Below are 14,904 nucleotides of genomic sequence, written 5' to 3'. Positions count from 1 at the left end.
TTAAGGTTAAATAATTTCCCCAAGTCTACAACACTAAGTGATGGTACATTAAGGTCCACATCAAAGGTTTCTTGACTTGCAATCATCATCTTTCCACTTCCACAGCTCCTAAAAATACACACATTACATATGTCAAAACATTACATATGTCTTCAAGGGAGAGACATGAATACTCCTAAAGGGTTCAAACTTTTGAGCACAGCACTGCCTAGTACAGAGGTGGCTCAGAATAGGGGCTCAGTAAAATATTTCACATACAACTGGATCAAACCTTTAAAGCATTAAATTAAAATAATCTTTTCAATGAGGGAAATCCAAGTTTCAGAAGAGACTCTTCATACTGAATCTCTGACTAGTAACTGATGATGCAGTAAATCTCTGATGCTGATTGGTTCTCAGCCCGAGATTACCCAATCCAGTAACAAAGAAACGAATTCCTTGGTTGGTATTATTTGGGAAGTGGCCAAAGGAGGGTCACAGTCTTCACTGAGTGAGACTTACTTGCTCCCTCTGTGCTCTGTCCTCCCTGCTCTCCAGTATGGTGTGTCTGTGTTTCCTTGGAGGCTCCTGGATGACAGCTCTGACATTGATACTGATGGTGCTGAGTCCCCTCTTGGCTTGGGCCAGGGACACCCCACGTAAGTGCATACCTTTGATCGTGAACTATTGTGGGGGAGAGGAGGGAGGGAAAGAAATTACTTTTGTCACTGTGTCTAGGCCATGTCCCTTAGAATATTGTGGTATTTTCTTCAATGACCACCCTTGTGGTATAGACCCCCAATTCTACCCAAAACGAAAGGATCCTGAATGCTTGCCTTCTTCAAGAGCTGCATAAGGGACCTCCATAAATATAGGCCATTTATTCACAACTCTCCTCCAGTGAAAGTTCTCCAGGTTTGTATCTCATTGCCTCGGGGTCTTGAGAAGACTTATAAATAATGATTTCAAATTAATTCCCATCGAGTGGTTCCCTTTATTATGTTAAGCTAGAAAATAGGAAATTTTCTTTGAAAAATTTGAAGAGAATCAAAAGGAATTAGTAAGGTCTTTCCTAGTAGACCCTGTGTTATGTCTGCACTGGGTCAGTTATGTTGGTGCCTCTCCCTAATATGTGAGGATGTATCAAGAGGTCTCTTCCATTATCTCCTTTCCTTTCTCTTGGGTCCCAAAGTTTATAAGTCCTTTATCCCTATACTGGAGGTTCTCTGATGGAAGTTGGGGTTAATATTATCTCTATTTCTCACCCTGGAGCTATAGCCGTGATCCTTAGTACTTGAAATGACACTGTAGATAAGAAGCATATGTGGGTGTTCTTTGGTGTCTTAAAGAACTTAATATATCTTCCAAGAACTTGGCACAGGTTATTTTTCATTATGAATCTGTGTTGAACCTTTCTAAATGTCAGTTTCTCCTGCATCTTCCTATTGTCTGGCCTGAACCCACAGGAAGGGGTGCAACTAGTATAGGATAAATTAAATGAAATTGCATCATTAAATGAAATTATGATGTTGTAAGTAAATGAAAATTGTAAGTAATTGAAATTATGTAAGTAAATGAAAAATGTAAGTAAATGAAATTATGATGTTGTAAGTAAAAAATTGTCAAGTGTCAGGAATTTTGTATGGTTCGAACACCCTGAGCAGGGTACAGAGAGAATGAAAGTTATTTATATAGGACTGAAAGCCAATATGCAAAAATGGGACTTATTGGCTTACTGAGGTCTTGGTCCTGAATTACATAGATTCATTCGTCATGTTTTCTGTTTTCCTTAATTAGCCATGTTTGGTTGCCTCCACTTCCAGTATTTTTTCCAGTTGTGTCATCATCATTACCGAGAATCCCCATTGTTGACACAGACCCTCAGCACTATCACAGAACTGCAAGATGGGCTGAAACTTAATGAAATTTTCCTTTTTTCCCCCTTAAAATCACCTTTTCTTTACCTTTCATATTTTTTAGAACAGTAGGAGGAAGAGGAAGTTTGTTTGAATTTTTCATAGGGAGTGGAAGGGATATAATATTTCATAAGAATAAAAGAATATTGAAGCTTAAAGCCTCTTCATATTTTCTAAGATCCTCACAGTGACTAATTCCCAGAACCCTGGGTTTATCTATTTAAGCCACAGATATTTTTCTGAGTAGCTATTTTGAACTACACTCTGTTCAAGGCTCAGTGAATTCTATTTGAATAAGATAAAAAAAATCTCTACTATCATGGGTGTTATGTAATGACAGAGTAGAAAGCCCAATAAACATTTAAAACAGAAAAAAATTTCAGAAAGCAGTAAGTGCAGTGTAAGCAGAACAGCTCAGGTATTGTGACTGAGAGAACTGGATTCCCTCACTTCAGCTGGAGCAGGGAGGGAGCTTTCCCTGCGAAAGTGACATTCAGTTGAGATGTGACTGATGAGAAGAAGCCAGACATGTGCAGGATCTGAGGGACAAGTGTTCTAGGGAGAAAGAACAGGACAGAGTCCAAAGTGTGGGAAAATGTTTGCAGGGTTAAGGGAAAGGAAAGCTGGAGAGGCTGGAGTGTGGGAAGCAAGCTGAGGAGTGCTCCACGGTTGCCATGACCATGTTTCTATCATTTGGGGAATGCCCACCAGGGCCTCAGTGTCCACGCTCAGTGTTTGGTGGATGTCAGGGTCCTTTCACTTAAATTTTTATCTCATGAACTTTTACTTGTGTTGAAGTATGATATGATTTTCTTTCATTAATGACATGCTAGTTTTCAAAATCTTCATCTGCTAGTTCATGCAAACATGAACATAGCCCAAAGTCTATGCCAAACATTTGTTAAAATTGTTTTATTAAATTTTACTTTCAAAACTGGCACTAGAATTGATTCTTTCAGAAAGCTGTGGATTTGTAGGTGTCTTTCGATAAACTGCAACAAGAATGGCATTTAAAAATTGTTTATACCTGCTTTTGATGAGACAAAAATTCCCTGGTCATAAGATTTCAACACAGATGTCGTACTGGGGGAAAATCAAAGTGAAAACTTTAGTTTTTACAGGAAGCTCAGAGGAACCTTGTGTGGAACAATTGTCCAGGGACAGTGACACTATAGGCTTCTCACAGTCCAGCTTGGCTGTCAGGAACATGTCACTGAGGCAAAGTGGTGATTGAGTCAGTTAGGAAATACATATCTGGTTATGCATATTTTCTTGTTTGGAAATAGTGCACAGGTAAAATAGTTACAGCTATCAGACATCCTGGATTTAGTTTGTCCAATCACTGCTCACTTTGTTTTGGGTGACACTGAAGCATTATTACAGCCAAGAAGAGCCATCTTTTGGTTAGAATTCTTAGTAGCTTTTGATACTCTCTCATTAGGCACTATGAATGTTTTTTAGGAACCTGGCCTATGTACCGAGCTTTTTCAGACAAAAGAAATTTCCTTGGGATAAGGTTTTTATCAAATATGATATTGGCAAAATTTTCAATGTAATACTCAGCTGCTCCATAATTAACAGCAGCTTCTCTACCACATATATATCAGATGGTTTAACTGTGGTTCTTACCCAGGGACAATTTTGCCAGCACCCCCTACTCCTGGGGGATAGAACTATTACTGGAGCCACTTATTGTTTTTCAAAACCGGGGTTTCATCTGACCTCTCGTGGGTAGAGGCTAGTGATGCCGATGGACATCCTACAATGTACAGAACTGCCTTCCCACAACAATTATCTTGTTCAAAATGTCAACAGCTGTTGTTATGGATTGTATTGTTTTCTTTTTTTTATGAACATATAATGTATTATTTGTTTCAGGGGTATAGGTCTGTGATTCATCAGTCTTACACAATTCACAGCACTCACCTGGATTGTATTGTTTTCTCTTCCATTGTTCAGTTTGGGTTTTGAGTCTTCTTTTTTTTTCTTCCCCTTAGTTAATGTAGTTAAAGCATTGTCAATTTTGTTTGTTTATTTATTTATTTATTTATTTATTTATTTTTGAAAAACTGGTCATTACTTTCAATATTATGTAATTGTTTCTTCTGGTCTCTATTTTATTTAATTCTGCTTTTTCTTTGTTATTTCCTTCCTCTAATAAATTCCTCCAAGTTTCTTCTTTTCTGGTTCCCTGTGGTGTAATGTTGTGTTTGAACTTTTTTTCCTTCTTCCTTTTTTTTCCCCTTGACACTGACTAAAATAGAATTTTTATTAATTTTAGGTACAGAAAATTCAATAGTGTACAGTTAGTCCAGTTTGGTGGTCAGTTCTTTAGCCTTTGGCTTTTCTAACTTGGCAATGAGAACTACCAACTTTGGACTCAGGACATTGCCTCCCCAGGAACAGTGGATCTCACCATATCTGTCATTGTAATTTGACCTGATAGCTTCCAGCAGCTTGAGAAGAGCTCATTTGTCTTCCGAATTAACTTGTATGAAGGCGACTGTGGTGCAGATCTTCCCGTGGACCAGACAACCCAGCCTGGCCTTCCCCTTAATCATGTGGGGACCCCCCATGTTAGGACACAGAATAGGCAGGAAGACATCCAACTCAGTAGGATCTACATCATGTGCAATCCCTACTAGCTAGTCTTCTTGTTTTCCACCAAGGTGGTAATGGGATTAACCCCAGCTCCAGGGACAGGAGGCTTCTTAGGGGGGATTATCTGCCTGTACTGGCAGCTTTCTTTTTAGCCCAGGCCAACAATCTCCACTTCTTCTCTTGCTTTGCCTCTGGTCTGAATCTGTGGGCCAGCTTAAGCAGTTGAGTAGCTGTGTGGCAGTCCAAGGCTTAGGAACTAGTTAGTTGTGAGAGGAACTTTTAGACATTTATAGCCCTTTGAGCTGCAGTGGGATGTATCGGGAGCATTTGACAATGTGAGTGAGATCCCTTTTGGTCCAATTCCGAAATTCTTGGGTATTTTCTCAAACAGGGAATTGACCACCTTGTTGGCCTCCTGCTTCTTCACCAGGGCCAGAGCTACTCCTCAGCCTCCTTTCCTTTCAGCACCTTGGATTGTTGGTGAAGACAGCTGAACTTTTTCTCTTAATACAAGCATTTATAGCATAAATTTCACTTGTGTTTTCTTTTTCTTTTGTCTTGAGACATATTTTGATTTGCCATTTGATTTCCTATTTGACCCTTTGCTTGTGCAGTAGTGTGTTGTTTAATATTTACATATAAATATTTAACATTTACATTATAGATTTTCCAGCTTTGTTTTATTGTTGGCCTTTAGTTTTGTACCACTGTAGTTGGAAAATATACAGGGTACAATTTCAAACAAATAGAACCCCGAAATGTTAACAGTGCTGAGGTTGAAAACACTGATTTATACTGTACTGCTTCTCAAAACTCTAGACTCACACTTTATACACGCATTCACTTTCCAATTCAGGTCTTTGTGGTTTATTTCAATTTGTTTAAATACAGAAATAATAAACTATAAGTTGTATAAATTCACCAATTTCTTGTTGAGCCTATTCAATCAATGCAAGACAGAATCTTTATTTTTTACTTTTTACCTTATGTAATGTTTTTCAATATTTCATGATTTCTCAATCTTCACCATCTCTGTTAACTTTCAACCACTTGTCTTTATAAGGCATGAACTGTGACTGCCACAAGTATTTTTCAGTAACTTGTATCAAACTTTTTAATTCTACATTCTATTCTATAGATAATGTCAAATGCTCCCTTTTTTGGTCTCCCTTTTAAATACAGAGGAATTTTTTCTCTATTTTTAAAGATTCTGTGTTAATTATACTTGAATAAAAATTTTTCTTAGTTTGATTAAACATAAAACAGAAAAATCAATATATACATACATGTATGCATGTGTGTGCATGTATATGCATATATATGTATACATATATTCTGATGTGTGTATGTTTACATATATTGGACTACAGAAGCCCATGTGACTGATTGACCAATTAGAGCTCTGACATATTTGACCCTTTACCTCATCAGACTAGATTTGCCAAATGGGTTCTGCATCAAAATCTTTAATGCGGGGCGCCTGCATGGCTCAGTGGGTTAAAGCCTCTGCCTTCGGCTCGGGTCATGATCCCAGGGTCCTGGGATGGAGCCCCACATCAGGCTCTCTGCTCAGTGGGGAGCCTGCTTTCCTTCCTCTTTCTCTGCCTGCCTCTCTGCCTACTTGTGATTTCTGTCAAATAAATAAATAAAATTAAACAAAATCTTTAATGCAATCTGGTTTTCTGAGACTTCTGAATTTGGAAATGTAAGTAAAAATTGAAGAATTGTATTACAACCATGGTTTTGATCTCCTTAAAATTCCTCACTCATATGCCTTTGAATTCAGTATATAAGTCAAATACTACCACCCCATGTGACGTCTCTAAACGTTCTTCTTCCTCTCACTGTCTACTTCAGTGAACTGTTTTCTCTGGTTTCTTAAGGAAGTTTCTCAATTCTTTCAAGCTTTTGCACAGTTACATGACTTTGACCTGAAATGTGGCCCCCCCCCCCCCCCCCCCCCCCCCCCGCCAGCTCACATACTTAATCCTTCATGTCACATCTGGAATGTCACCCTTGAGACTACCTCTCTGGCACTCCAAGGTAACTGAGATCATCCAATTATTCTCTGCTCTAGAACTTCACACTTCTCTTGGGACATTTCTCACCCCGCACAAACTCTGTCCTGGTTGGGTTTTGTTCGTCACTTTCCCTGCATTTTCAGCTCTGGGAGTGGAGGGGACGCTTCTGTTTCCTTCTCTGGATTCGCATGGGCGGCAGGGGCCTGAGCCAGCTCTGCCCGTACCGAGTGTTCAGGGGGCGGGGAAGTAGGTGGGACGTGTTTAAGGCGGGGGGAAAGGACTGTGGGAGGCGAGGAGCGAGCGGGTGTCTGTCAGCGGCAGGCGTCCAGGAGGAGGCGGTGAGGGGCAAGTGTCCTCGCTGCTCAGGCTGGGGGTCTGCCGCCAAGCCCGGGACCCAGTGGCCGCCTCTCCCGCCGCCCGCAGAGGGAAGACCGGCGGTGTGTGCTCGTGGTTTGGGGGCGCGGGGGGAGCCAGCGAGGGGAGCCGCCGTCAGTGTCTTCCAGAAGCCCGCGGGTGACCGGATCGTCTCTGTCCCCACAGCACATTTCCTGTTCCTGGCGACGTCGGAATGCTACTTCACCAACGGGACGGAGCGGGTGCGGTTCCTGGATAGGTATTTCTATAACCGGGAGGAGTTCGTGCGCTTCGACAGCGACGTGGGGGAGTACCGGCCGGTGACCGAGCTGGGGCGGCCGGACGCTGAGTACTGGAACAGCCAGAAGGACTTTCTGGAGGATAAGCGGGCCTCAGTGGACACATACTGCAGACACAACTACGGGGTGGGTGAGAGCTTCACGGTGCAGCGGCGAGGTGAGCGCGGCGGGGGTAGAGATTGGGGGAAGGGGTGTGTGTGTGTGTGTGTGTGTGAGAGAGAGAGACAGACAGACAGACAGACAGACTGTGAGACAGACTCGTCTGGAGTGAGCGCACAGGGTCTTGAGCAAGTACAGGGTAGAAGGATCCCTGTGAGAGTGCCCTGTCAGGGACATTGTGGTCTGTTCCTGTCACTGTGCAGAGTGTGTGGTGGTGATTGTATGGTTGTGTCCCTGTGTGGTTGTGGGGACAGTGCGGTTGTGTCCCTGTGTGACTGTGGGGCAGTGTGTGAGGGGTGTGCTCTGAAGTGAGGGCGGGCAGGGAATGAGTGTGAGCTGGGCTGTGGGCCTGGATGTGGGGATGGGCTGGGAGAGTGGGTGTGAGGGGAGGACACAGGAGGGGACATCTGACATCCTTGGTGGCCCCTGAGGGAGAGGTGAGGGGAGCTCAGGAGCTGCAAGTAGAGGGAACACTAGGCAGGTGGTGGAGTCCTGGGGATGGAAGTGGAGGGTGTCCTGGTTGGGGTGAAGGTTTAGGGGAAGGGAGGGGAGGATTAAAAGATTAGGGAGAATGTGAGGAGGCCAGTCACCCTCTGTTCTTGGCACTCACTCTTCTTAATCCTGAACCCCTGAAGTAAGTGTGCCTGTCTGTGTGTGGGGCCATTTCATTGAGAAAAAGTGTCAGACTAATTTTTAATGGGTTCAGGGGACCTCTGAGACCCTTCTGATTGGAAGCTACTTTTAGGCTTCAACTTCTTGTTTTTTTTTTGTTTTTTTTTTTTTAATTTTAAGATTCATTTATTTGTTTTAGAGACAGACCATACGCAAGGGGAGGGGCAGAGGGAGAGGGAGAAAGAGCATCTGAGGGGGACTCCCTGCTGAGCTGGAGACTGAAGAAGGGGTGGGGAGAAGGGGCGACCTCCATGTCAGGACCCCAAGATCATGACCTAAGCCAAAACCAAAAGTGTAATGTGCCACCCAGAAGCTCCTTGCTTTGTTTCTTAGCATATGTATTCTTACATGCTTGAAATGATTTTGAAACTGCATTTTTAATTACATTTTTGTTACAAAACATATTGATACTGCTGTTTTTATAATGATGAAAGTATTTAAGGAGTTGCATATGATTTTTTATATAGTTGTAACAATTTACCTCACAGTCCCCTTTGCTAGACCTTTTTTTTTCAATATTGCCACATGCTCAATTGAGAATTTATCTTGTTAATTTTAAATCTCTATTCCTTTGATTTCTAAGATTATTGAACATTTTTTCACGTATTATTTGGCTAATCATTGTTAGCATTTTAAAAATTATCTACCGTCTATTATCTCTGGGGTTTTGGTGTTTTTCTCAGTGATTTTATGCATGCTCTATAAATAAGATTATTAACGCTTTGCTGACATTTGATCTAGCATCTTCTCTAGTTTGTGGTTTGTATTTTGGTTCTGTTTATTACTTCTCCTGCTAGGGATGTAAACATTTTTATTTAAGGAAATATACTGCAAAATTGTTAGCAGTTGTTTCTCATCAATCTTAACTCTACAATTTTATGGTATTATAAAAAGCTTTTCTCGTATTTCTCCTTTTACAAAAACAGAAATTGTATTTATTCAGGCTGTAGTGTAAGGGATGGTCTCTGGCACTAAGGATACCTATTAGTCTCAGACCCTACCCTGAACTCAAACGTTAGTTGTAAAAGGGAAAAAATTATAAAATGATAACAATTCTAATAATAGATATTTTTATACTGCAAAAAAGAAGGACTGATCAGCTGGTGGAATTATGAGAACTTTTTTAAATAAATGAGTTTCCTTGCTCTTTTTCCTCTCTTTCAGGACTCTTGCTGTTCTTGGACTCAGCTCCCAGAGCTAGAGAACCATGGAGGGTAGAACCATGTCTAGGTTGTTCTAAGGTGTGAGCGTAGCATTCCCAGGATTTCATGCTCTCTTTCCCTATCTATCTCAAGCTATTCTCCAATTTATCCACCCTACTTTGAGCAACAAAACAAAGATAATAAGTAGTTAACACATACTGAAGGCTAAATTCCAGTTACCGTTTTACATACTTTGGTGCATTAATCTTCACATAACTCTAAGAGCTAAGTTAATATTACTATTCCCCTTAATACCTTAGAAAGATGGGGCACAGAGGAATGCAAATATTCTCCCAAGATGAATCAGTAAACTAGCAGAGTCTGGTCATCCTGCTCAAGAAATCATGCTTTTAAGACACTTTATGCCTTATAAAATTTGTAAAGACTTCTACAAGGAATAACTGCTTCACACTATGAAAAATAAACCCCAGAAATTTCTCCAACATCTCTCAAGACTAATGACCCATGCTGTCAGTATTAAATTCAAGACTCATGATACTGATACTCATTGGGCCACATGGCCAGCTTTGGGAGCGCCTGCTTGAGACTCAGCCCGGGATCAGAGACCGGAGGCAGCCAGGCAAACAACCTGGGAGACTGAGTCTGTCTTCCTCACTGAGTCCCTCTACCTCTTCTCTTCTAGTGGAGCCTACAGTGACTGTGTATCCTGCGAAGAACCAGCCTGTGCAGCACCACAACCTTCTGGTCTGCTCTGTGAATGGTTTCTATCCAGGCCACATTGAAGTCAGATGGTTCCGGAATGGCCAGGAGGAGGAGTCTGGGGTCGTGTCCACAGGCCTGATCCGTAATGGAGACTGGACCTTCCAGACCCTGGTGATGTTGGAGACTGTTCCTCAGAGTGGAGAGGTCTACACCTGCCAAGTGGAGCACCCCAGTTTGATGAGCCCTGTCACTGTGGAATGGAGTGAGAAGCTTTCTGACCTCCTAAGTTCCTCACGCACTAAGGAGGGGACTTTGCTTTTCCTGAGTGTCAGGGTTCTGTCTCCTTACACCATGTTTTCATTTGCCGCATGATCTCTTCTCTTCAGCACAGATCACTGGGGGTTGCTGAGTAATAGCCTGTGGTAGAAATCCTCTGATAGTTTCTAGATATCCTGTGATCATTTCTACAGGTCCTGCATTCCTTGGGGAGGCAGTTATGCCTGGCAGGCAGAAATGAGGTTGTCCATGTTTTGAGACTTTCCATGACTTACAGGTCGTGGTTCCCTCTTCACATTGGACATCAGTCCCCTGCCTTAGGCTGGGCTTGTGCTTTGGGCACTGTTGCTCTGAGTTGTTGATTGTGGTCTCAGAAGAGGCACATCCTCCATAATGTAGGGACCTTCCTGACTTCAGGGGAATCCAACCTTGACTCTGCGTTTTATTAGCTGTGTTGCTGTGCACAATCTGTTGAACTTCATAGAGTCCCAGGCTCCTCATCCATTGAGGCTGAAGTGGATTTGTCAGAACTGTGATATTTAAAAAGTTCAGTGACTAAACATTGTATCTCTACAATGTGATTTTTAAATTTCTTTTCCAGAAATTGAAAATTATTCGATATCTTCAAGGCAACCTGCCTTCCTCATTCTCAGAGTTCTCAATCCCAGAGTGTCCATTGAAATTGAATTTATTGTAAAAATCACTAAAACTGTTTTTTCTCTCAGGGGCACAGTCTGGGTCTGCACAGAGCAAGATTCTGAGTGGAACTGGAGGCTTTGTTCTGGGTCTGCTCTTCCTCGTGGTGGGGCTGTTCATCTACTTCAGGAATCAGAAGGGTAAGACACCTATTGGTGAGCCTCCCCAAAGAGCCTGTGGGGGAGCTTTGATCAAATCAGGTCTCTGTGTACCAGTGGCCCTGTATGAAGCCTTTCTTTCCCAATTGGACCTCAGGTTTCTTAGAAATCTAGAAAGCAACAGCCCATTGTTACTGGGTTGCTGCATAAGAGGTTATGGCCTGTAGAGGTAAGAGAGAGGTTGACAAGCGTGGGGATCTTGGTTTGGGATACTGGGCCTAATGCAGGGAGAGCCACTAAGCTAGTGAAATCACACTGAATTTGTGTGATGGAAGCTTCATGGGTCACATCTTTCACTTTTTTCTCCACTCTGGCATCATGTCATGTAGGTTGTGTTGTTAGAGAAATCTAAGGAGGTGGCTCTGGGGCTGGGACCTTATGAGTGGGGACAGATTTACCTCCTTATCTGTTAAGTATATGTCTTCCCTTCTCTTTCCCAGGACACTCTGGACTTCAGCCAACAGGTAATGCTCTGTCATCCTCTTTAGTGATAGATTTGGTTGTCCTGGAACTGGTGGTAAAGGTGAAAGACAAAAAATGGGAAAGACTTTGAATCTGACTTCTGATCAGGCAGTTTAAACGAAAGCGTCCTCTCTCCTTTTAGTAAAAGTTCTGTGTTATAGTATAGCTTTGTCTCAGGGAGACCTAAGAATATGTTCTTCTTGCTGCAGGGCTTTAACTCAAGGCCCTGGGTGAGGGGAGAAGAAGCTGCTTGGAGAAGTGGTTCTGGACACAACACTCTGCTCTGTCTCTGCAGGTCTCCTGAGCTGACGTAGAGATGGTGACACTCCAGGAAGAACCTTCCTTCCCAGCTTCTTTGCAGAGTGAAAGGCTTCCAGCTCTCATTCCTCCACAAATACAGTGCTTTCTCAGATCTGGTTGGCCCAACTTTAGTGACCTTGAAGCACCTGTCCTCCCTTTGGCTCTGTCTGCCCCGTCTTTGACCTGGAAGCTCCAGTGTGACTGCACAACCTCATCTGTTTTCTCTCCTGGTCCCCTTCTGTGTGGCCCTTCCTGCCTCCCTTGCATGGGAACTCACCTTCTGCTCATGTGTCTTCATAAGCTTTTCTTAAATAAAAATGGAGTGAAAATCATCTGCTTCATATAGTTTGAAGGAAAAGAAGCATAAAAAAAGACAAATGGAGGACTCCCTTAAAGAAAAATAATAGTTTTTCATTTATGTTCTAGAATTTTGCTCAGGATATGGATCATGGAAGTCATCTTTGTTTCATTCCCCGTTTATTTTTGGGCTTTATGCATTCTGTAATTAAGCATGTTTTCTGGATGTAGGAGGAAGCCCTTAATGATCGATATGATGTCCTACATGTATGTGTTCTCAAACACAAACACACAAGTCCCTTTGCACCATGGGATAAGGAAAGGGGACAAAAAATATGAGAAATACAAGTTAGTTTTTTTTTAAAGATTTTTTTTAAATCTTTTTATTTGTTAGGGAGAGAGAGAGAGAGAAGGCACTTGCAGGGGGAGTGGCAGGCAGAGGAGAAGCAGGCTCCCTGCTGAGTAGGGAGCCTGATGTAGGGCTCAGTCCCACGACCCTGGGATCATGACCTGAGCCAAAGGCAGATGACTCAGTTAAATGCCTGAGCCACCCAGCTGTCCCAGAAATGCAAGTAAGTTTTAAGGATATGATGCCATCAGAATTTTTGTAATCACATTCTTTTGTCTCTTTATCTTTGATTTTTTTAATTTCATTTTTAATATTTGAATTCCATTTTATTTTTTAAGTATACTCCATGCCCAATGTGGGGTATAAACTCATAACCTGGAGATCAGGAGTTTTATATTCCATTGACCAAGCCAGCCAGGTGCTCCTTTCCCAGATTTCTTATAGGAAAGTAAAACTGAGTAAATCCCTTTCATTATACTGATGGTAAGCTCTAGCTATACTTCCATCTTTTTCTGTCTCTCAGATAAACTCGGTGGCATGTTGACACTTTGGCTTGGGATCCAACCTTCCCCATAAGTAAGTCTCAGATCATTAGGACAAAGCCACAACTCTAGGGGAAAAGATGCATTTCTGACCCTTCCAGATTGTGTGTAAACTTACTGTCTACAGGAACATCCCAGATAGAGATTATCTTAGTAGAAATCAGAAGCAGTGCTGGGAAAGAAAGGGGAAGTTATGAATCTGATGTCCATACAAATAATGAAATACTATGTAGTTGAAGGAAAAATAACACACTGCTATAAAATAATCTTTAAAAAGCATTTTTATAGGTACAGGAAAGTTTATACAACACAAACACTTTGTTTAATAAGATAGAGGAAGATACATCCAGATGGCCAACAGACACATGAAAAAGTGCTCCATATCACTTGGCATCAGGGAAATACAAATCAAAACCACAATGAGATATCACCTCACACCAGTCAGAAGGGCTAAAATTAACAAGTCAGGAAATGACAGATGCTGGCGAGGATGCGGAGAAAGGGGAACCCTCCTACACTGTTGGTGGGAATGCAAGCTGGTGCAACCACTCTGGAAAACAGCATGGAGGTTCCTCAAAATGCTGAAAATAGAACTACCCTATGACCCAGCAATTGCACCGCTGGGTATTTACCCTAAAGATACAAACGTAGTGATCCGAAGGGGCACGTGCACCCGAATGTTTATAGCAGCAATGTCTACAACAGCCAAACTATGGAAAGAACCTAGATGTCCATCAACAGACGAATGGATAAAGAAGATGTGGTATATATACACAATGGAATACTATGCAGCCATCAAAAGAAATGAAATCTTGCCATTTGTGACGACGTGGATGGAACTAGAGGGTATCATGCTTAGCGAAATAAGTCAATCAGAGAAAGACAACTATCATATGATCTCCCTGATATGAGGGAGAGGAGATGCAACATGGGGGGTTAAGGGGGTAGGAGAAGAGTAAATGAAACAAGATGGGATTGGGAGGGAGACAAACCATAAGTGACTCTTAATCTCACAAAACAAACTGAGGGTTGATGGGGGGAGGGGGGTTGGGAGAGGGGGGGTGGGGTTATGGACATTGGGGAGGGTATGTGCTATGGTGAGTGCTGTGAAGTGTGTAAACCTGGTGATTCGCAGACCTGTACCCCTGGGGATAAAAATATATGTTTATAAAAAATAAAATTAAAAAAAAGATAGAGGAAGAGAATAGGAATATATAGCTATATCAACTCATTTTATATATATCACATCGGTCATTATCTATCTCTAATCTACATAATTCTCCATATATGACAATAGAAGTATTTTTTTTTTTTTAGAAAAAGTGGTTGTGTCTTGGGCAAAATAAATGAATAGGTTGAAGGAAACAGAGATGAAGGCTGGACTTTTCAGGATATGTCTTCTTTAATAATTTTAATTTGAGGAAATTTCAAATATTTTATATAATAAAAACTTTAGATAAAAAGTTTATAAACACAGTACATTAAAAACTAAAACCAAAGTGCAATGATGGAACAAATGTGACAAAAATTATATGGTGGGAGACAAACTAGAATGTAAACCAAATTGGCCCTTTGATAAAACACTGTGGAACTGTAATTGTAAATCAGTACATAGTTGTAAATTCCTTAGACTTCAATGGTATGAGTTGGAAAGGTTTCAGAGGAATGCACCTAAATTGGTTAAGGAGATGATGAGTTCTGCTATCATATTCTGTCTGAAGAGTCACTTTGAAATGTAAATCAAAACCAAAGAGTAGACAATAGATTCAGAAGTTCATTTCGGGGTAATAGTGATTTCAACACAATTTCTCCACTATCAGAGACAGCCATAATTATCAAGCCAATTCAAAGTTTATCTTATGTATATTTTAGTTGTATTATGCATTATTTGTGTGAAATGGATTATCATTCTGTGGGAATTTTATAAGCTAACATTCATGTATTCAATATTTATATGG

At 41.5% G+C, this 14,904-nt stretch overlaps 1 protein-coding gene across 1 annotated transcript; it reads left to right on the top strand.

Moving 5' to 3' along the window:
• Positions 1 to 451: 451 nt before the first annotated feature.
• LOC125103156 (DLA class II histocompatibility antigen, DR-1 beta chain) lies at positions 452 to 12,090 on the top strand. The gene is made up of 6 exons (XM_047735003.1): positions 452 to 638; positions 7,058 to 7,327; positions 9,847 to 10,128; positions 10,868 to 10,978; positions 11,437 to 11,460; positions 11,754 to 12,090. Exons 1-6 carry the CDS (start codon positions 539 to 541, stop codon positions 11,765 to 11,767), a joined length of 801 nt encoding a protein of 266 aa, XP_047590959.1. The 5' UTR covers positions 452 to 538; the 3' UTR covers positions 11,768 to 12,090.
• The last annotated feature ends 2,814 nt before the right edge of the window (positions 12,091 to 14,904 follow it).

Source organism: Lutra lutra, chromosome 6, assembly GCF_902655055.1.
Source record: "Lutra lutra chromosome 6, mLutLut1.2, whole genome shotgun sequence".
In the NCBI taxonomy this organism is placed as follows: domain Eukaryota; kingdom Metazoa; phylum Chordata; class Mammalia; order Carnivora; family Mustelidae; genus Lutra; species Lutra lutra.
Note: the sequence above shows the minus strand (reverse complement) of the source record. Positions and strands in the feature narration are given on the sequence as shown.

What these genes read in the sequence shown, in the direction of transcription:
- LOC125103156 (XM_047735003.1), top strand. Translation starts at nt 539, where the DNA reads ATGGTGTGTCTGTGTTTCCTTGGAGGCTCCTGGATGACAGCTCTGACA. An exon ending in TTGGGCCAGGGACACCCCAC is followed by an intron (nt 639 to 7,057) that starts GTAAGTGCATAC and finishes CTGTCCCCACAG; the next exon opens with CACATTTCCTGTTCCTGGCG. An exon ending in CCCTGTCACTGTGGAATGGA is followed by an intron (nt 10,129 to 10,867) that starts GTGAGAAGCTTT and finishes TTTTTCTCTCAG; the next exon opens with GGGCACAGTCTGGGTCTGCA.